This window comes from Capsella rubella, unplaced genomic scaffold (genome assembly GCF_000375325.1).
Source record: "Capsella rubella cultivar Monte Gargano unplaced genomic scaffold, Caprub1_0 scaffold_6, whole genome shotgun sequence".
Lineage (NCBI taxonomy): Eukaryota > Viridiplantae > Streptophyta > Magnoliopsida > Brassicales > Brassicaceae > Capsella > Capsella rubella.
This window is the reverse complement of record NW_006238918.1, coordinates 14,043,530-14,065,063: the sequence shown is the minus strand read 5'-3', so window position 1 is coordinate 14,065,063 and position 21,534 is coordinate 14,043,530. Positions and strand designations below refer to the sequence as shown.

Here is a 21,534-nt window from a genome sequence, read left to right as displayed (position 1 = left end):
CTCTTACACATGAAAGAGTAAAAAAAGATTATATTGTTCTCTGGTTTATTAACTCTGTTTTGGTTTTACTACAACCTACTTTTGTATCATAAAACAACAACAAAACAATTGAAACCATTTTAAATCTTTTATAAGTAAAGTCTTGGTTCCTTTATAAGAAGAAACCATAACTAGAGTCATTACAGAAACACTAGATCGTGTCACTACTCCTTTCTGTTTTTCCATATGGTAACAAGCGAGACACCCATTAGAGACATAACTACCGTCTGCAGAAAAAGAAACCAAAACTTTCAATTAAAGAACTAAAAACCAAATAGATGCATTAGAACGAGGTAGGTTTTGAACTCACAGAGATAGCTGGAGGAACTCCAACGAGAGGATCTTGAAAAAACTTTGTCGCGAGGGCCAGAGCGAGAAGACTACTTTGCATTCCTGTTTCGTATGAAATCGTTCTTTGTAGAGCTTTTACATCAGGTGCCTTGCTAAAGAAGAAACCAGTGAAAAAGTAACCAGCAACGAAAGCCAAGAGATGAAACGTTATGACGAGGAACAAAATGGTTGCACCAAACGGAGACAAGATTGAGTCTATGTTCAAAGCTAGTGGTGCTCCTATGCAACAACCCATATCGATAACTGTTAACGCCGGGAGAAAGGGTTTGATTGCATTAGACAACCTTGGAAATAACCTGTAGTCACATTTCTATGTTAGTAATATTGTTTACAAACCAACATTTCTATTTGATTATTGAGATTGATGTCTCACCGGTTTAGAAGTAGTCCTGCTGCAATAGGTGTAACAACAACCTGAAGAATGCTAGAGATCATGCCAACCACATCAACGGGAAGCTTTTTACCAATGAGTAAGAGTGAAAGCATGGGTGTAACGAGGGCTGCGGTAGCGGTTGAGACAGATGTCATGACGATGCTAAGCGGAGCGAGTGAAGGATCAGTCAAGAAAGTTGTGTAATTCGAAAGCTGAGCTCCACTGACACATGAGACCAACATGATTCCAGCTCCTATAGAAGTAGGTAGGTTAAAAAGAGAGACAGAAATTACGCCGAAAAGGTAACCTAAGAGAGGTTTTATCAAGTACTGTCCGATGTAACCGGCGAAAATAGCGTCTGGTCTTTTAAGTGCTTCGAGGAAGTCTCTTTCGTTCGAGTTGATTCCAACAGCAAACATCATGAACCCTAAGCCAGGGACAAAGTACCTAAAGAAGCAGCAATATTAATTAGAGATTCTTGATGTCTAAGTAAAGTTTAAGTCAAAGATTTTGTTAGGTTGATCCAAACCTTGGCTTGAACCATGTGAAAGAAGGTGGATAAAGAAGAGCTAAGATTGTACTTGAGAGAATTGCATGAGGAATAAAAGAGTTGGCTTGTTTTAATGTTTCCATGATAGAAACCTTCTTATGGTACATCTGAAACAAAAACAGAGCTGTTACTTGCCAAGAAAGCGAAAAAATATATTTTGTTGATTTGTGTTTTTTTTTGTTTTTACCTCGTTTGTGTCAGATTCCGAAACATATCTCCTCCAAGGATAACTTGAATTGCCATCTTTGCATCCTAGAACACACATTTACAAAAACTGAATTGCTTCAAACCCTAAAAAGACACAGAGTTTAAAAAGCTGAGAACTTACTTTGTGAAATCGGGTTACTTCGTACTGGAAAATCTACAGAGCATGATCCTGCAAAGAGAACTCAAATCATCAAAAAACAAGAATTAAAGACTAAAGAAACGGATACATAAACAGAGGAGGAAGAAAGTGAAACCTAGAGAAGAGGATGAGAAGCTGTTGTTACGTGGGAAATTAGCAAAATGTCGTCGAGTGTTGTGCAAAACCAATGGGTGAGAATAGTCTCGAGGTTGAAGAAGAAGAAGACGATGTTGAGACTTTAAGAACAGAGTCTCAACTGGAGAGATCACACCCATTCTTATCAACGAGAAGGATCTTGAATCTTGCTTGAGAGTTGAGACTTGGGAGAGAGAGAGAGAGAGACGTGGAAACAAAACGCAGCGTTATATGTTTTTTCGTTAAGAACGAAGTACTATATTACCAACCTAACCAAAAGGAACGTTGCATTTAGGTTTGTAAATTATTGATACATTTGACACGATACGCACGTGCCAACGCCACACCAACCTATCGTCTCTAAAGCTCTCGTCTGAAATAATTGCTTGAAAAGATTTAAATGATTTGATTCTAAATGTAGCAGTGACATAATTAAACAGATCAGAACAGACAAATTTGAAACTGGCAGTGCCACACCAGACGAAACCTGCATCTTCAGTAAAACAAGAAACAAGTGCACATCAGCACATGAGCATTCAGACTGTAGCACTAAATCTTTTAATAATCTCTCACTTAATAAAATACTAAGAACAAAAAGTAACATATAAAGATTTTGAACAATATCATTACCAGATAACTAGTTAACTACTCTCTGCAGTGCATATAATGGAATATCAAACTCTCTGGATTCATATATAGAATCAGACTATGGCACTTTTACATTGGAGGAGGCAGTTAAAACACTCTTTATTGTGTCCATTCCAGGGAGTAGAAGAGATGTAGAAACTATGAGATCTGAACTTTTTTGAGCCATCCAAATTTATTCCATAGTCTTGAAAACTTCTCTGTGTCAATTTGGCGAAACTCAACCTTGAATCTTAGGCTCCACGCATTATCAGGCAATCTTACAAGGTTCCTACAGTCCACGAATCTCAGTTCTTCAAGAGCAGTCAGGTACGACACTGAGGAAGGTAACTCTCGAATTGATGTCCTGCTTAAATCCAGAAACCTTAAGCATTTCATCCTTCTCGACAAATCCGGAAACCGATCCAGGCTTGTGCAGCCTGACAGATTCAGTGTTTCAAGATGCTTTAACTTGCAGATGCTGGTTGGAAGAGTCTTGAGGTGTCTATTGTTTTCTAGGTCCAGTTTTTCAAGCAATGCCAAGTTCTTAATCGATGACGGGATTTCTTGTATCATAGTCCCACCCATGCACACTTCTTTCACATTTGGTGAGATCTCCGGGAAATTCTCTAGCTTTGAGCAGCCTGTAAGATTAAGAACTTCAAGAGATTTTAAATCAAGCATACACGGAACACTCTCCAGCTTCGAACAGTCTTTTAGATTCAGAAAGACAAGCTTTTTGAGATCAGATATGGACTCGCTTATGCACACCAAGCTGTTACAACCTTCGAGATCAAGAAGCTCAAGATTTGGCGCACTTGAAAGTCTTGGGATTTTTGTTAACTGGTCAGAGTAGCTGAGTCGTATCTTTTTAAGCTTTTCCAGACACTGAAAAACAGAGAAATTAAACATCAGCAGCATTTCTGGGTTTATCATTTTTAATACTGAATTGGAAGTACAAAATCTTGGACATTGCCTTTTTTCCTTTCCAAAGTTTCTTTGCACAGCTACTTGGCAAGTTAAGCTCTACAAGGTTCCTTGGATCAAAACTCCTTGGCAGGGTGCTTAAAGGATAATACTCCCAGTGGAGAAGCCTTAGCCTGCTAGGCAAATATTCAAGACCTTGCGGTAACAATACACCACGGTTCTCTATCACTTCAGAGCAATAAAATTTCAACAATCTGAGATTACACATTTTTTCGAAGACATTGGGATTTGCATCAAATTTCAGCTTTGACATGTCCAAGAAAATGGCCTCAATAGCTGATGTGCCCTGAAAATCAAGAGAAAATAAGTCAGCCTCTGAGAATTAATTTATTCGGTACAGACCTTCATAGGGATACCAAGTTTGTCCAGATAACTTACTTTATCATGTATGATTATATCTACAATGTCTTCCTGATTCCACAACCTACTACAATATTCTGGCCACTGTGATTCTTGACGAACGATTTCTCGACCTGTTGCTTGGAAAAAACTGTGCATGTCTACCAAGTTGTGAGACATGCTTAACACGGACTTATCAACAAGGTTTCCAAATCCAACATGCGCAGAGAAACCACAACCATCGAGCAACATTGCAACGTTGTCTTTATCCATCCTTCTAAAGAAACATGCAATGTCCAAGAAAATACTCCTCTCATAGTCATCAAGCCCACAACAACTCCTTTCATATATACCTGGAATGTAAATGGGAGAGGTTTTCTGAATTTGTTGTGATAACCGCTGCCATTCTCTATTTCTCAAGAAATTAAGAACCTGGGGATTTCCATTTGAAAATCTGACCAGCTCAAGTGACAATGCACTGTAAACCTCAGGTAACAAAACACTATGTGTCCCACGATTGAGAAGTAGTAGAGAATTAGAAGTATTTAGTGGCTTGACCTCATAGACATGATCGATTTTACAGAGTACGAAAACACGCCTGTTCCTAGAGGTTATAATAATTCTGCTTCCTGGTCCAAAATAGGTAAGTTTACCCAAAAAGGTTTCAACATCTCTGTAATCATTCACATCATCGAGAATAACGAGAACCCTTTTACGCTGAAGCCTACTCCTCAAGAAACTTGTTTTAATGTCAGAAAACCGAATAACATGAGGTTCTACCTCCAAAACTCTAGACAAAAATTCTTCTCTCACAGCATCATGACCTTTTACTTTAACTTCTTCGTGAAGATCCTTTAGGAAGATACAAGTCTCATATTGGACTGAGATTTTGCGAAAGATCTCTTCAGCAATGGCTGTTTTTCCTATACCAACCGTTCCCCATATACCAATGCTACGAACATCAAGGGACTCAATGCATAGCAGTGACAAAATCTCCTCTACTTGCATATCCATCCCTATCATGTTCACCTCATCCTTAGAACATAGCACCATTAAAACGTCTCTTACAATCTCATCTATAAGTTCAGATTCGGACCTGCAAAATATTTTAAGAATAAAATAGATAAGAAAAACATCAGGGATCACGTACTTATCTGTTAAGTGTGTAGCCAAATAAAGTAGAAAAGGGTGTTAAAGTTCTATAGCCTTCTTATGCCAAACAAAAATTCATCCAATTCTCCCAAATCATAGACTTTCTACATTTAGAACCCATGGATCACGTACTTATCTGTCAATGTGTAGCCAGGCATCTGACTTAGTTCATCCAAAGCAGCCTGCCACCTACTAGGCTCGTCCTGGAGGAAAAATCTTTCATAATTCTTTTTGTTACTGATAAAATCATATGGGGAAAGTTTGTAAAAGATCGGATAAACCACTCGATCATCTGTCTGTTGGTGATCAAGAATGATTAAGAGATTTGAAGGGACATATGTACTTGTTAATACTATGATCAAAACATTACATTCTGGAACTGCATCCACTACATTAAATTCTTCATAGACAGAAATCCCTCTCCTGCAGAGGGAAGCACGAAGATGACTTATGAAATCATCATTGCATATATCCCCTCTTTCATACATGATTACCACATCATAGTCTGTAGAGGCGGAAATTGGTACACATGTGTTTACAGGCCGAACGAAAGCACTTGTATCAGTAAATGCTTCATCTACAGATAAGCTGTTAAACCTTGGGCAACCAATGTTTAATTCAGCATCTTGCACATTCTTTAAAGACCTTGGTGGAAAACTTACAAAGTTCGCACTATTTTCTGCGATGACAGTATCATGGATGCTTGATTTAGCTACTAGAAGGTCATGGTTATGTTTTCCGTCATATGATGTTACCACAACTTTTGGATCTGTTGCTGCTCTCTCTACACGTTTCTTCGCTCTACATCCATAACTTATGCACTTGAAGTAGCGTCTAAGGATAAAAAAAAAGAGTATTAACAAGAATGTTTTGAGACATAAAGCCACCGGATTTCGCCATTTAAAGAGTGTAATTGATACACCAATATAAACGATTTTTCGTGTATTTACCTTTGATTAGCAATCACATTGACAACCTTTTTTCCCATATTTACGCCACTGATATCCATCATCTAAAATATCAACATCACTCGTTGTTTGGACAACAACTCTAGGCTCTCTCAGGGTTCTATGTGAAGCAGCATCAGCTGGTTCCAAAACCTGACCTTCTGTAACTCTGCACATTCCATGATCTCGCTACTCAAAAAAACCAAAAATATGGATTATCAATCATCAACAAATTTCTACCTCCAATCGGCCGTCCTATGGCTGGCGAAGTATGCTTGCCGCCAAAGATGTCCTTAACTCCGGCATTAGGAAAAATATAGGCTCTGGTTTTCAAACCTATATTTGGACAGATCCGTGGATCCCGGATGTTCGTCCCCGTCCTCCAATTGGATTAGGTGACGACAGGAATCCATTGGTGAGTGTTTCTACTCTCATCGACCCAGAAACCAAACGATGGCGAGTCGATAAGCTCCGGGAACTCTTCCCCCCGAAAGAAATTACCCTGATTATGGGAATTAAACCGAGTATAAATAGAACCACAGACACTTATAGTTGGTCCCTCACTAAATCTGGGAACTATACTGTTAAATCCGGTTATGAGGCTGCGAGAATGTTATCTCGTCCTTCTTGCGACCTCCCTTTTCAGGGACCCTGTGTCACGGCACTTAAGGCGCAAGCTTGGAAATTGAAAACCACACGGAAGTTAAAACATCTAGTGTGGCAATGTGTGACAGGATGCCTTGCTACTTGTCAAAGGTTACATTTTCGCCACATCGGCAGAGATAAAGAATGTCCCCGTTGTGGGGCAGAGGAAGAAACGATCAACCATTTATTTTTTGAATGCCCCCCGGCTCGACAAGTGTGGGCCCTTTCACCTATTCCAACAGACCCGTCGGTGTTCCCCCTTTCTTCTTTGTATGGTAATCTTGATTTCCTATTCTGGAGAGGAAAAGAAGGTGGTGTCATCGAGGAGGATTTAAGCGTTTTTTCATGGTATATGTGGTATATTTGGAAAGCGCGGAATAAACTGAGCTTCGAGAATGTTTCGGAGCTACCCCAAGATACGAAGGATAAAGCAATTCAAGAGGAAACACTTTGGAGAAAAGCTAATACATTGGTAGCCTTACCTAGTGTGCGGACACTTAGGGATGACGAATGGATTCCACCAACGAACGTGTTGGTGTGTTATATTGATGGATCTTGGCACGAGAAGGATAGGAGGAGTGGTCATGGTTGGATAGCTTCCATTGGTAATAGGACTTTCCAACTAGGTTTGCGTTGCTCCCCACGAAGTCTTTCGCCCATCCATGCAGAATTAGATACTCTCCTTTGGGCAATGAAATGTCTGAGCAATCTATTGGTGGTTCAAGTTACAATTGCAATGGATTGCTTGGATTTGGTTAGAATGATGGCAAACGATGAGGATTGGCCGGCCTTTGCTTCAGAGATTCGAGACTACAAGGAACTTAGAGACTCCTTTCTGGAGTTCAATTTAAAGCATATTTCTAGACTTAAAAATATTAGTGCCGATAAACTTGCGAAATGTGCAAGAATACGCGGTTACTGCTTTTCCCATGTAGGTTTGTCGGTACCTGTTTGGCTCTCTCACGAAGAGAATCAATTCCGATAAACTAGTGTATGGGGTTCGTCGGCAAAAAAAAAAAAAAAAAAAAAAATCAACAAAGCTTATAACTTTACCTTCTCTTGTGTTCAGGCTCGTATTCATCTTTTTGTCTCACCCTAGTTTCTTCATTACTGACTTTTTCACTGTCACTTGCCTCAGACATGTGCTCTATTTTGGTAGCTAGACTTGCAGCATCTCGTTGCTCAAACCTTGAGAAGCCAATGCTTAATTCCGTGTCAAAAAGAGCCTGAAAATACACACATATTATTAATAGAAAACTAAATTCATACTGATGGATTGAACAATTATGTAGCAACAAATTTGTGAATTAATGGATTGACGAACCTCTTGTGTGGAAGTAAGCTTAGCATAACTAGGACTTTGAGACGGGCTCATGAATCCCGACGTAGACATCCCACCTTGATGAAATATTGCTGTTGGCAACATCGCTGGAGACGGCGATAGTATTCCCGGAGATTCAGCTGCTTTTTCCATCGAAGATAGCCTAACCGCCGGTGAAACATCTCCACCGTCGCCAGATTCGAGAAAAAAACTAGAGGAGATTCCGGTGAGTCGCTGAACGACGTTCTTGAACTCCGACGCGGTGGCGTGTACCACCTTGGGAGATACCACCACCGTCACTCTAGGAACATAAGGCGAGACTAGGTCACGATTCGCAGGGTGTTGAGGAGGTTTCTTGATTTTGTGGGAGCTGACTATAAGAGGTGAAGGACGTGAACCACGAATCTCAAGCTGCCGTTTCTGACTCTGTTGATCGGAAGTATTGCCGCCGGCAATATACACTGACGGATCCATGAAAATTTGGCGAAACAAAGTTTCAAAGTGGATGAGATTTACAATCATAGAGGGTATCACAATTAGCGTAATTCACAATCATAGAGGGTAAGCAATCGCAATCGCATTGTATTTGTACTAACTCTGAATTCTTGACTTTTCTATGGAGAGCATTCAAACTGTAGCATTAAAAGTCTCAAATTATTTTGTAATGCCAAGAGCACACAATTAGCGGATTAGCATGATAAAGAGTTACACGAATCTACTTAGTTCTCGGATCGATATTTTTTTTTTGGTCGAGCATTTGTGCGGCTCCACTGCTATTATCAGAGAAACCACAACCTACCTTTTGTTTGCTCATCATTGACTTGAAAAGGAAAAATTGCATCAGAGCTTTTCTCCAATGGAATCATCTCCTCCTACTTCTTCTTCTTCTGCAGAGTTCGATGTGTTTCTAAGTTTCAGAGGCTTCGACACACGCAACAACTTCACCGGCCATCTCCAAAAAGCTCTCCGTTTAAGAGGAATCGACTCATTCATCGACGACAGGCTCCGTCGAGGAGACAATATCACTGCGCTTTTCGATAGAATCGAGAAATCTAAGATCGCGATCATCGTCTTCTCCGCGAATTACGCTAATTCCGCGTGGTGTCTCCGAGAGCTTGCGAAGATCCTTGATTGCAGAAATAGAAACCAGCAGCTTGTGGTACCGATCTTCTACAAAGTTGACAAATCGGATGTTGAGAAGCAGAAGAAGAGTTTCGCGGTGCCGTTTAAGTTACCGGAATTGACTTTTCCCGGAGTTACGCCGGAAGAGATCTCATCGTGGAAAGCTGCTCTTGCCTCAGCATCCAACATCCTCGGTTATGTAGTCAAAGAAATTAGGTCACTTTATCTAGATTGATGTCAAAGACGTTATCACTTTGTTTCCTTCTCTGCCTTTATCTTCTTAAAGTTGCAATTTTTTGTAACTTGGTAACTTAAAGATGCAATTTTGTTTCCTCCTCTGCCTTTTACCTTCCTAAAGATGATTTTTTTTTTTGTTATTTTGTTAGTACGTCTGAGGCCCAACTTGTGGATGACATTGCTGTTGACACATTCAAGAAGCTGAATGATTTAGCTCCGAGTGGGAACGAAGGTCTCGTGGGGGTAGAGTCACGTCTAAAGATTCTTGAAAAGCTATTATCATGGGAGGATTTGGATTCTGTTCATATCATAGGAATTGTTGGAATGGTTGGGATTGGGAAAACTACTCTTGCTGATTGTTTGTATGGACGTATGCGTGGTCACTTCGACGGTAGTTGCTTTCTTACAAATATCCGCGAAAATTCAGGTCGAAGCGGGTTAGAATCTTTGCTGCAGAAACTCTTTTCCACTGTATTAAATGATAGATATCTTGAGATTGGAGCTCCTGGGAATGCACATGAGAGATTTGAGCGCCGGCTTAGGAGTAAGAGGTTACTTATTGTGCTTGATGATGTGAATGATGAAAAGCAGATTAGATATCTTATGGGGCACTGCAAATGGTATCAAGGAGGAAGTAGAATTATCATAACTACTAGAGATAGTAAATTGATCGAGACGATCAAAGGCCGGAAGTATGTGCTCCCGAAGTTGAATGATAGAGAAGCCTTGAAGCTCTTTAGCTTGAATGCGTTTAATGACTCTTTCCCTTCTAAAGAGTTTGAGGGTTTGACAAATATGGTTCTCGATTACGCTAAAGGCCACCCTTTGGCTCTTAAGGTATTAGGATCTGATCTTTGTGAGAGGGATAATATGTACTGGGAGGCTAAATTGGATAGACTGAAAAGTAGATCACATGGGGATATTTACGAAGTTCTGGAAACAAGTTATGAAGAGCTTAGCATTAGGCAGAAGAATATATTTCTGGATATTGCATGTTTCTTCAGATCAGAGAATGTGGATTACGTGACAAGTCTTCTCAACAGTCATGGTGTGGATGTGTCTAGTGTCATCGGGGATCTTATTGACAAATGTCTGATTACTCTCTCTGATAATCGCATCGAGATGCATGACATGTTGCAGACAATGGGAAAAGAGATTAGTTTAAAAGCAGAAACAATGGGAATAAGAGACTTTAGGTGGCTAGCACGACATGATAACCAATGTCAGTGGCATATCAGACTATGGGAAAGTGAAGATATTTGTGACTTGCTGAAGAAAGGCATGGTAATGACATATCCTCGTTATATATAGTTATTTTGATATTATAGTTTAGCATTTTGCTTTGAATTAATACATGTACCATTTGATTGATAGGGAACTGACAAGATAAGAGGGATTTTCCTAGACACATCAAAACTAAGAGCAATGCGTCTAAGTGCCAAAGCCTTCAAAGAGATGTACAATCTCAAATACTTGAAAATTTACGATTCTCGTTGTTCTCGTGGATGTGAAGCAGAAATTAAACTGCATTTACGAAAGGGGCTTGATTTCCTTCCTAATGAGCTTACATATCTACATTGGCATGGTTACCCGCTACAAAGTTTTCCTTTTGACTTTGACCCGAAGAACCTTGTAGATTTGAAATTGCCACATAGCCAACTAGAAGAAATTTGGGATGATGAAAAGGTATATTTTTATGTCTAGTTTGATCAGTTATAAGCTAAAGTGAATGTTGATTTGATGATTGCCATCTAAAGTTGACTTGTGGCTGGATTGTTTTTCACAGGATGCTGGAAATCTCAAATGGGTCGACCTTAGTCACTCTTCGAATTTACGCCAATGTTTGGGTTTGGCTAATGCTCAAAATCTTGAAAGGTTGAATCTGGAAGGATGTACAAGTTTGAAAAAGTTGCCATCGTCGATGAATTGGTTGGAGAAACTTATATACCTCAATCTCAGGGATTGCAAAAGCCTTAGGAGTCTTCCAAAAGGAAACAAAACTCAATCCTTGCAAACTCTAATTCTCAGTGGCTGCTCCAGCTTAAAGAGATTCCCATTAATCTCGGAAAATGTTGAAGTTCTGCTTTTAGATGGGACTGCTATAAAGAGCCTTCCCGAATCCATTGAAACCTTGAGCAAACTTGCTTTGTTGAATCTGAAAAACTGCAAAAAGCTAAAGCATCTTTCTTCTGATCTTTATAAGCTGAAATGTCTTCAAGAGCTAATACTCTCAGGTTGCACACAACTAGAGGTTTTTCCAGAGATTAAGGAAGACATGGAGTCTTTGGAGATTTTACTTCTGGATGATACAGCCATTACTGAGATGCCAAAGATAATGCATTTGAGCAATATCAAGACATTTTCACTATGTGGAACAAACAGTCAAGTTTCTGTTAGTATGTTCTTCATGCCACCAACATCGGGCTGCTCTCGGTTAACAGATCTTTATCTCTCAAGATGTAGTCTTTACAAACTCCCAGGTAACATAGGTGGTCTATCCTCGTTGCAGTCTTTATGCTTGAGCGGAAACAACATCGAGAATCTTCCTGAAAGCTTCAACCAACTTCACAATCTGAAATGGTTTGATATAAAGTTTTGTAAAATGCTCAAGTCTCTACCCGTCCTTCCACAAAACCTGCAGTATCTGGATGCACATGAATGCGAGTCACTTGAAACTTTGGCAAATCCATTAATGCCTTTGATGGTAGGAGAGAGGATCCATTCTATGTTCATCTTTAGCGACTGTTACAAATTGAACCAAGAAGCACAAGAGAGTCTCGTGGGTCATGCTCGAATCAAAAGTCAGTTGATGGCTAATGCTTCTGTAAAACGCTATTATCGGGTATTGTCTTTTTATCATTTCCTCTCTCTCTCTCTCTCTTTGGCCATCAAAATTAGAAAGAAAGCTTATTGTCTCTATTTTTGCAGGGTTTCATTCCAGAGCCTCTGGTGGGAATCTGTTACGCAGCAACTGAAATACCGAGCTGGTTCTGCCACCAAAGACTAGGACGTTCACTAGAAATCCCATTGCCTCCACACTGGTGTGACACTAACTTTGTTGGACTTGCGTTATCTGTAGTTGTCACATTCAAGGACTATGAAGACAGTGCGAAACGTTTCTCAGTGAAGTGTTGCGGCAAATTCGAGAACCAAGACGGTTCCTTCACAAGATTTGATTTCACTCTCGCAGGTTGGAACGAACCGTGTGGTTCCCTTAGCCACGAACCAAGAAAGCTCACTTCTGACCATGTTTTCATGGGATACAACAGTTGCTTCCACGTAAAGAATCTCCATGGAGAGAGTAACAATTGTTGCTACACAAAGGCTTCGTTCGAGTTCTATGTGACGGATGATGAAACAAGAAAGAAGATAGAAACATGTGAAGTGATAAAATGTGGTATGAGTTTAGTGTATGTTCATGAAGATGATGATTGTATGTTGCTCAAGAAGACAAATCTAGTTCAGACAAGTTTACAGACAGAACCAACGTGCTCATACGGAGTTGATGATGCTATGGATGATGTTAGACCCAAGAGAGGACTTTGCCAGTTTGTTGGTGGTGAAAAAACAGATTGTAAGAGAATGAAGGAAGATGAGATCACAGTGTGTAAAATGAACTAAAGATTGTCAAAAGATGCTCAAATTTTAATATGCAGCACATTTGATTCCTCCAATGAGAATGAAATCTTAAGTAAATTTGTTTCTTCGATTCCATCTCTAGTCATAGTCTTCCTTTAATAAAGATACCAAATGCAGTGTCCACACACACCACCATTTACAGAGATAGAGGATGTGCAAATGCAAACCACGAGCCTGCAAAAAAAGAAAAAAAAGTGTTAAAGTCACACGAAAACGAAACTAATTAACGTTTCCTTGTTATAGCCACGTGTATGGCAATAAAGCCACCACCACGTCTTTTGTTTGATTGGTTCTGTTTACTCTTGTACTTAAACCCAACTCGCCTAATAATCAAATGCGATGATAATTCTTAATTTATAAACCTATTAAAAGTATTTCAATTTTAATATTCTTGTTTTTTTGTCACTAACCCTAAGTTAAAATAGATTAAATGTTGTATTATTAGGAAAAAAACAGAATTATATATTTTTTAAAGTCGATTTTTGTAAGTAAACCTCTCCTAATCAAAGATAATTTAATAATTATACCAAAATAATTTTCAAATAACAGTATCCACAAGCTTATGCCGACATGATCCAGGTGTTCTTTTCAAACTACATAATTTATTATATTTTGTCAAACGTAAATTTAACTTTTTTATATGTTTTTTTCATAAACGAAAAAAAATGGGAACTTGCGTCAAGCCATGACACATTAACAAAAAAAAAAAAGGAAATAAACATAAACTTTGGATTTGTTTCTTTTTCTCTCCAAAATCACACGAATCTTCTCTCTCAATCCTGTTTTTTTTTTAATCCTTCCTTCATCTTCAGGTTTCTTTCGATTCATTGAGTCATTCGATTTCGTTCATCACTGTGTTGTCCTCCCGTTCTTCTCCGAAAACTCATCGGAGAAAGAGAATCCAAGTCGTTCGTCTCTGTTTCTGGGTTAGTACTTAACTCGATGACTTATCACGAGGAGGACGATGTGGTTTCTGAATTCCGAGTGAGAGTTGAAGATGATGGAGTTGAGAAATCAGGGTGTTATGTTAAACTCAGTGATAATGAGTTTGAAGAACAGCGACAAGGAACAGAACATGGAGAAGAAGGAGAAGATTCATCATCATCATCACCGTCTTCTTCTTCTTCTTCTTGTGGAAAGAAAAGATCTGTGTGGTTTTGGATCAAGCTTGGTCTTTTCTTCACGATTCTTACTGCTTTAGGTCTCGCTTGTTACAAATGGCTCGCTCCTTTAATCATGGATAAGGTTTCGATTCTATTTTCAATGCATGTCTCCTTACAATGAATCTTTGTTCTTAGAGGATCTTCTGTTGAACTGATGTTGTATGTGCTATGTTCTTTGCAAAGTTTTGTTCTTTATCAATTGGGTTTCAATATAAGTACTGCCCACAAGTTTGTATGATGTAACTTGTTCTTTTAGTGTACAAAGTAGGTTCCTTTTTATGATTGGTTCATGGGAATTGAGGTTGTGTACCCTGCTCTTAGCTTAGGATTCATGTGTGCGGTTTTGTATACTGCTGTTAGCTCAATTGCTCTAGAATGAGAGTTAAGCAGAATTGAGATTTGTAGTTTAATGTTCTGATGACTCATAACAAATCTAGTCTGTAACATTTTTGGCTCTGTTGCTAACTATGAGATTTATCTATTTACCTTTGTTTGCAGGAGCTAATCCCACTTATAAAATGGGAGATGGAGACATTTACACACCCGGTGTGTGGTATTCTTGTGTTTGCATCTGTGTCATTGTTTCCTCTGATACTTATTCCAACTACGCCGTCAATGTGGGTGGCTGGGATTACATTTGGTTATGGATATGGTCTTCTCCTTACTCTCCCATCTGTAGCTCTTGGTGTATCACTTCCTTACTTTATCAGCTATCTCTTCTGCAACAAAATTCAAGTATGTGTCTTTCTTAAGTTATATCATGACTCCTGAGTATTGGTTTCTTCATAGATTGCTGACAATGTATGATGTTACAGGGTTGGTTAGAAAAATATCCAGATCAAGCTGCAATGTTGAGAGCTGCTGGTGGAGGAAGTTGGTTTCACCAGTTTCGAGCAGTAACCTTAATCAGGATTTCTCCGTTCCCTTTTGCTCTTTATAACTACTGCGCTGTTGCAACTCGTGTAAAGTACGGTCCTTACATAGCTGGTTCCCTCGTAGGCATGGCGCCAGAGATTTTTGTCGCACTTTATACGTAAGTGTGGAAACGTCTTGCAAGTATACATATAATAAATGATTGATTTAGCATTATTCTGATATATGTTGTTGTTGTTTTGGTGTTTGCAGAGGGATTCTTATAAGAACATTGGCAGATGCATCAACCGAGGAACAGAAGGGCCTCTCAATTCTTCAGATTGTTGTCAACATTTTTGGTTTTGTAGCAGCTGTTGTGACGACTATTCTCATCACTAAGTATGCAAAAAGACAGCTCGAAGTTATGAAGAAGGAGAAGGAAGTTTTGTTATTACAGTAATGGAGACAACATGCAACCTCTGAAGTTTTGTCTCTGCTTTTATTCCCAAAGTACAGGTTTTGTCCAAGATGTGAAAGAACTCTTTGGACGGTCTCTGAGTTCTCCACTTTCTTGTTTTGTTCTGTTTACAGCCAAGAAAAGAAAATTATAAACACAGACAACTCTCTAACACGATCTTTAGTGTCTTTGATGTTTGGAAAGAATCAAGTAACTGACATTGTTGTTATTGGTATATATATAATAGTTAAAAACTTAAGTTCATGTCTCATTCTATATCTGCTCAATGTAAAATGTAAATAGTTGTTTATAGTTTCTCAAATATGAGCATTCAATACAGTTATCATGGATCACGAGTTGTACGTACCAATTTCACAATTTCCATACTTCATGTTGCTGATGTTGTATCAGTCTATCACTATGTCTATATCATCCAGATTCAGTAAGGCCACAAAACAAATATTTATGGGCTGAATTGAGAAAAGGCCCAATGATTTTGTACTTGGCCTTATTCAAAAATTAAACCATACTTAATAGGATTTTTCAAACATTAAAGATATAATTTATTTCAGGTTTTACGTGGGTTAATAATTTTTAATTATTGGTCAAAATTGGTGCATTTGATGCTCTATCGCAAAACACACTAAACCGAGAAACAAATAGGTTCAACCACTCTCATCATCCCAAAATAAATGTTGTCTTAATTCCCTTCAAAAAGTGCTTTTTGGTCCAAAACCCCAAATCCTTTTTAGACACAGTCAGTTTTTGTCGAAAAGTACATAATGTAAAGTCTTAGCGTTTACTATGAACCCACAAAAGTTAAATATTTTCCTGGGTTGTCTTTACCATATAATTACCAGTTATAAATTACGTTGTCAAAACTTTAATGTATAATTTGCTTTTTTTTTTTTAAATCAGAGTAAATTATACTTCTGAGTTTTGGCTTGGTGCCATTTACAACATTTGTATCTGTGATGATGTGTCTTTCATGCGAAAATAAAAAAAGTACATTTGCTCATCATTAATGGGGTAATTAATAGCAATTTGTCATTTTGGTGAAACACATGTTCTTTTTATGTGAAAATGACTTTCAATTTCAGTTACACTTTTTAAGATTTTATATATTAAAAAATTGTTACACATTAAATTCAAAGTTTTTTTTTTAAGGATATTTGTGAGGACCCAACACATAGCTTATACTTAACTGGAGATTAATGGGAAGATTTATTTCTTTTATATTATTGTTTTATAATATCTTTCCTCAAGAACTCACAAAAAAAAAAAGTTTTGTTACCTCTTTTATGTAAAAATATCATCAGTTACAACTAATTTAACCAATAAAATTTATGTTGCACACTATAAATAGTCTAAAAGATCAGATACATTAAAAAGATTTGCATAAAATGTTGGTAACATTACTTAAATTGATACAAAAAAATCTTAAACATAACTTAAAGTGATACAGTGGAAATCATAAATTAGTTAAATTTTTTTTTATAGCTCTTTTCTATTTTAAGTCATATATATATAAAGAAAACATTAAAAATTAATAATGAATAAATTTGGTCATCTAAATCAAAACAGTCAAAGACTAAAACTATTTTTAAATTGCTAAATAGATAAAGCCAGGTCAAAACGTGACAAACGAATGCAAACTGTTGGGGTGGTGGCAGAATCGAAAATAAACCCACATTTCTCGATTCCCATTCCCCGCCGAAAATTTCAGACTCCATCGAACGCCAACAACAAAAAAAACCCCTTACGTCACTTCTTGACCAAATGACGTAAACACCCCTACACTTTTACATTTCATAGGGGGTACTATTGTCTTTTCTGCTATTCCTCTCAACAGTCCAATCAATTTCAAACTCGTTTGTTTTTTAGATAATAAATCCACGTCATGAAAAACTGCACGCTTGACATCAAACGGTGTCGTTTTGTTGCTCTGTAATAAAAATGGAAAACATAAATTTGCCGTTTTGTCGCTTTTTTAATTAAAGAAAAAAAAAATATTGTGACGTTTGTTTCCTTCTCTGCAATTCTCTTCTCTCCTTCTTTCTTTCTTTCTTCTACTTCTGTGTTGGTTCACTCATCTCATCAAAATAAAAACCCAATGCTGATAACACCAAACATAAATTAGGGTTCTGTCTTGATTCTTGTGGTGAGTAAACCAGTTTTTATTGTCTCTGTTTTTGTTGCAGCACAGTGGAGGTTTTAAAGAGAGATATGGAGATGGAGACAGAGACGGATACGGAGACGGAGACTGAGTCCGATGATGATATGGATACGGATATGATGGTGTTTGAAGTTACTGAAATCGATTCGGAGTATGAGTTTGATGCTGCTCGTTGGTTCGATTTTACTCGGGAGGAGTTAGCTTTGGAGTCTCGTGCTGCTGAACTTTGGTTCGAGACTGCTCAGTCTTATCCACCTTCTCGTGAGTATCGCTCTCTCAGGCTTTTTTGATTGTTTTCTTGAACTGTGTTTTCTAAAGTTTGGATTTTTTTTTGTTACGTCATCTTACGTAATGCGGTAATGAAACATAATCTTCGATTTTATCGTGAATTGTCTTTAGGATTGAAGTTTGTTTATGTTTTTTTTTTCTTGTCCAGCTTTTGCGGTGAAATTGTTTATGAGAGAGGAGGTTTTGTCTGAAGAAAAGACCAAGCCTTTGTCTAAATCACAAGATGTGGAAGTTACAGTTGATGTTCAAGAGAGTGACAGAGAGATCTCTCAGCAACCACATGTGAATGAAACAGGTGAATGTTGGATTGTGTTTACTGGTTTTGGGACTGTTTAGGTTTAGGTAAACCAACTATAAAAATGAAGACTTTACAAGTTATGGTTGATTGTGAAAGGGATCTTGTTTGTTTTCAGGAAATGGAACGAGGTCTGGGGTGTTTAATTTCATCCAAGGTGGTACTTTGAACAAAGATCCAAATGAGTCCTTACATAAAGGTGATCACTTTTTTTTACTAACATGACTGAAGAGACCACACATGTTGTTCAACTATTTATTTTATGGTTATGATTTTTTGTTAGTGTTGTACTTTATTGATAAAACTCATTTAGATACACTATTGCTGGTGGCTTAGATTGTTTAGTTTTTCCTCACTTTCTCTACTTCTACCAGGACCTACATTTAGCAATCGGATTCATTCTGATAAACTGAAGTACCGACCAAAGTCAAGCATCAGGCCTATTCCGAGAAGCTCAACATTGATGAAACCTACTGCTAGCCTATTGGCAAAACTAGATAATTCCAGGTGATTATGAGTACATATAATTTCTTGGTATCTTGCTTTAGTCCACCTGATTCAGTGAACTTACTAGTTGGTTGTTTTGTTGATCTCCTAGAATCCATATGCAAGTGGATGGAATTAAGGAGAAAGGCTTGTTTCCTTCATCTGGATCTGAAATTCAATCTTCTAAAAGACAGAAGCTCGAGGGAGGTCTTCTTCGTAAGGTATAGTTTCTGGTAGCCATGAGTTTTGTTGTATCTAGTTCCTTTTAAGAAGATATGATTTGAGCAGTTGGCTAGTGGTAGTAATTAGACCTTCAAATAAGCTCTCTCCTGTTGTTTCAGGTTGCTGAAGTGACGCAGGAAACGAATTTGGTCCATAAGGCACTCAAGAAGGTTGCTATATGTTTCTTCTGTACTTCTGAACATTTGGAAAGAGCAGTCAAGTCAAGTGTATACATCATTCAGTTGGTTGTTATATGGTTTTCAGGATCTTGATAGAAACTCATTACATGCCAGGATGAAGATTACTGTCCCACAGGGGCCTGATTTTGCAACATCACACCGAGCAAATAGGATGCGGTTAGGCCCTAGCTAGACATTGGTTGATAGTAATTTTTTTATGGAGAAAGGTCACATCTCACAGACTGTTTAATCAATGATTATTGCAGGCGCAGGACTGATGCTAAATTGGACCAGGACTCATCATCAGTATATAGGTTCAAAGCGCGCCCCTTGAACCGAAAAGTTAGTATCTGCCCATTACCTTAACATAAAACTCATTTCGTTATTGTATCTTAGCTCAAACATGTCTGTGTTTCATGTAGATCTTGGAAGCTCCATCATTGCCCATTCGAAAAAAGAGCACTCCTAAACTACCAGAATTTCAAGTAAGCTTTGGAAACTAAGCTGGACTGGTCTTAATCCATGTTTTACAGGGTTATAAATTAATACTTAAAGATTATGTTTCTTGTGGTTTTATCAGGAATTTCGCTTGAAGACCTCAGAAAGAGCTATGCAACATTCATCAGTAGTATCAAATAATCGTAAGGTTATACACCAACTGAGCTTACTTTGAATCAAATCATGTGTACATGATTACTTGATACCAATACTAAGATCTAACTGATATTCATCTTTCACCTAGACCACTCAATGAGTCTCAAAGTGCTGATGTTAAAGGATATAATTTTTTTGGTTTTTACAGGAGTCAGATAAGCCTAATACAACACCATTTCTTGACGGTGTTAACAGAGAACCAAGAAGGTATGATACTAAAAAATACGAGGGGCTCCAAATTATATGTGATAGAACTGTGATTATTCTGTGAGTTGAATTTTAACAGACCAAGAGATATGGATGAATGTAGAAAACACCTCTTCAAAGCTCGGCCTCTTAATAATAAGGTATACTGTTTTCTATCTCGTGTTGCATATAACTGCATTAATCTTTTCATGCTAATAGGTACACTCATAGAGGGTTTCATTTTCATTAAACAGATACTTTCAAGTGGACGAGACATTGGCATTTTCTCAAAAAACAAGCGAGAAACTACAACTCCCTTGGTATGTCAGTCAATGTATTATTCTATACACTTGGTGTAAATATATCTCTATGTAGAGGTTTCCGACAATAGACTCTTAACTGTTCTTACACTTAAACTCAGGGGTTTAGTTTTCACTCGGAAAGGAGGGCACAACCAGATTTGCCAACAGACCTTCTCAGTAAGGTTCGATTCACGGTTCCGAACATTCTACTTTCCTCAAAATGGTTTAACTTGAGATTGTTCTTATGGAACTCTTGTTATGTGATGAATCCTTAGATTCCTTTCTTCGTTTTCCTGTGCAGCTCTCCTTATCATCTGAACTCCAGCAAAACAGTGGATCTCGCTCAAGATTTGCTCAGTCTCAACAAGTAAAGGTACAACTTATGATTTCATTTGCCTTCCTGTCCCAGCTTTAGAATTATATCATGTTTTACAATTGTATTCTTTGGCATTAAGGGCTCAAAGGAAAACAGACTGAACTCTTTTCAAGCAGAGAATGAAGTAAGCTATTGATTCAAGCTTGTTTCTACTATTACTACACAGTCGCATTTTCTTTTATCATTCATTGATCGATAGTAAGTACATTGCAGAGAACAAGCAAGTTAATGGGAAAACCGATTGTACAACATGGTGTAGTTCCTGAAACTAGCAAGCAATGGACTTAAAGCAGCGGTACAACGAAATTAACAAGTAATGTACAAAGGGATACTACTTTTTTCCTTTCTATATTATGGATTCTTTTATAGCTTTGGTGATCATTTTTGTTTTTGATTTCGCAGGAGCGTAGGTATTCTCGCTGATCGTAGAAAATAATCTTTCTTAGTTATATGAATCATCTCCATTTTTTGTACATTGAGAATTGGTTCTCTTAGGATGAAAACTATTCAAAAAGAAGGCTAACATTGTGAAGAACTTGATTTTTTCTCTCAAGGGGTGTGGTGTGACATTGTTATCGGTTAATTTTGGCACAGGGAATGTATATTGTGGGATACTCATTTCTTGATATGAATGAAATATAAAGAGAGGTTCATCATCACTTTTGGGTTCTTGAAACAAAACATGAACCGTTATTGTATTGCTCTGTGAACTGTGATGCAAAGTGAAAAGCCTCTTATCATCATAGACTTGTTCTCCTCTTCATCTTCCGAATGATTACTCATCCTTGATAAGACTTGTGAGTCCTCAAGTTTAACATGACCAGACCATTCTTGTACACAGGTATATGATGTCAGAGTTCAAAGGATGCAACACCACAATGAAATACTCAGGCACCAAACCCGACCATAGTGTTGATGAGTTCACACAAGAGTTACCATGCCGCGATAGAATTATCACTACAGTACTTGACCAGCCTCCAAGTTCTGATTGTAAAAGCCTCTTATCATCGAAAAACGTTGCAACGAACCTTTTTGGTTTCTCACAATCTGTTTCAGAGGATTATATCATAAAGGTTTCTTTAGCTACCTAA

At 37.9% G+C, this 21,534-nt stretch overlaps 5 protein-coding genes across 12 annotated transcripts; 3 read left to right on the top strand and 2 right to left on the bottom strand.

The window, feature by feature from the left end:
• Nucleotides 1–105: 105 nt before the first annotated feature.
• LOC17882006 (probable sodium/metabolite cotransporter BASS5, chloroplastic) lies at nucleotides 106–2,026 on the bottom strand. Its single transcript, XM_023781091.1, has 7 exons — nucleotides 1,775–2,026; nucleotides 1,642–1,689; nucleotides 1,501–1,565; nucleotides 1,293–1,420; nucleotides 764–1,210; nucleotides 350–686; nucleotides 106–266 (listed from the first exon to the last, which is right to left on the bottom strand). Exons 1-7 carry the CDS (start codon nucleotides 1,932–1,934, stop codon nucleotides 204–206), a joined length of 1,248 nt encoding a protein of 415 aa, XP_023636859.1. The 5' UTR covers nucleotides 1,935–2,026; the 3' UTR covers nucleotides 106–203.
• A 312-nt stretch (nucleotides 2,027–2,338) lies between these two features.
• LOC17882233 (probable WRKY transcription factor 19) lies at nucleotides 2,339–8,697 on the bottom strand. 5 transcript variants are annotated; one of them, XM_023781620.1, is made up of 8 exons: nucleotides 8,609–8,697; nucleotides 7,813–8,270; nucleotides 7,542–7,714; nucleotides 5,873–6,012; nucleotides 5,029–5,467; nucleotides 3,784–4,840; nucleotides 3,395–3,691; nucleotides 2,339–3,306 (listed from the first exon to the last, which is right to left on the bottom strand). In XM_023781620.1, exons 1-8 carry the CDS (start codon nucleotides 8,673–8,675, stop codon nucleotides 2,581–2,583), a joined length of 3,357 nt encoding a protein of 1,118 aa, XP_023637388.1. In that variant the 5' UTR covers nucleotides 8,676–8,697; the 3' UTR covers nucleotides 2,339–2,580. The 5 variants fall into 5 exon arrangements, with proteins under 5 accessions (XP_023637388.1, XP_023637386.1, XP_023637387.1 ...); XM_023781618.1 differs by lacking the exon at nucleotides 5,873–6,012 and having other exon boundaries at nucleotides 5,029–5,088; XM_023781619.1 differs by lacking the exons at nucleotides 5,029–5,467; nucleotides 5,873–6,012.
• Nucleotides 8,642–12,880, top strand: LOC17881407 (disease resistance-like protein DSC1). Its single transcript, XM_006289175.2, has 5 exons — nucleotides 8,642–9,147; nucleotides 9,318–10,452; nucleotides 10,543–10,854; nucleotides 10,955–12,010; nucleotides 12,097–12,880. Exons 1-5 carry the CDS (start codon nucleotides 8,666–8,668, stop codon nucleotides 12,787–12,789), a joined length of 3,678 nt encoding a protein of 1,225 aa, XP_006289237.1. The 5' UTR covers nucleotides 8,642–8,665; the 3' UTR covers nucleotides 12,790–12,880.
• A 607-nt stretch (nucleotides 12,881–13,487) lies between these two features.
• On the top strand, nucleotides 13,488–15,548 carry LOC17882109 (TVP38/TMEM64 family membrane protein slr0305). Its single transcript, XM_006288196.2, has 4 exons — nucleotides 13,488–14,052; nucleotides 14,469–14,705; nucleotides 14,786–15,003; nucleotides 15,096–15,548. The coding sequence occupies exons 1-4, from the start codon at nucleotides 13,750–13,752 to the stop codon at nucleotides 15,280–15,282; spliced, it is 945 nt and encodes a 314-aa protein (XP_006288258.1). The 5' UTR covers nucleotides 13,488–13,749; the 3' UTR covers nucleotides 15,283–15,548.
• A 1,748-nt stretch (nucleotides 15,549–17,296) lies between these two features.
• LOC17883465 lies at nucleotides 17,297–21,525 on the top strand. Of its 4 annotated transcripts, XM_023781046.1 has the most exons (19): nucleotides 17,297–17,716; nucleotides 17,892–18,038; nucleotides 18,157–18,237; nucleotides 18,413–18,545; nucleotides 18,637–18,745; nucleotides 18,866–18,916; nucleotides 19,011–19,102; nucleotides 19,192–19,267; nucleotides 19,348–19,410; nucleotides 19,506–19,571; nucleotides 19,728–19,786; nucleotides 19,866–19,926; nucleotides 20,020–20,085; nucleotides 20,187–20,249; nucleotides 20,369–20,440; nucleotides 20,523–20,567; nucleotides 20,657–20,756; nucleotides 20,846–20,853; nucleotides 21,285–21,525. In XM_023781046.1, the coding sequence occupies exons 1-17, from the start codon at nucleotides 17,506–17,508 to the stop codon at nucleotides 20,729–20,731; spliced, it is 1,470 nt and encodes a 489-aa protein (XP_023636814.1). In that variant the 5' UTR covers nucleotides 17,297–17,505; the 3' UTR covers nucleotides 20,732–20,756; nucleotides 20,846–20,853; nucleotides 21,285–21,525. The 4 variants fall into 4 exon arrangements, with proteins under 4 accessions (XP_023636814.1, XP_023636815.1, XP_006287616.1 ...); XM_023781047.1 differs by lacking the exon at nucleotides 21,285–21,525 and having other exon boundaries at nucleotides 19,890–19,926; nucleotides 20,846–21,102; XM_006287554.2 differs by lacking the exon at nucleotides 21,285–21,525 and having other exon boundaries at nucleotides 20,846–21,102.
• Nucleotides 21,526–21,534: the final 9 nt, after the last annotated feature.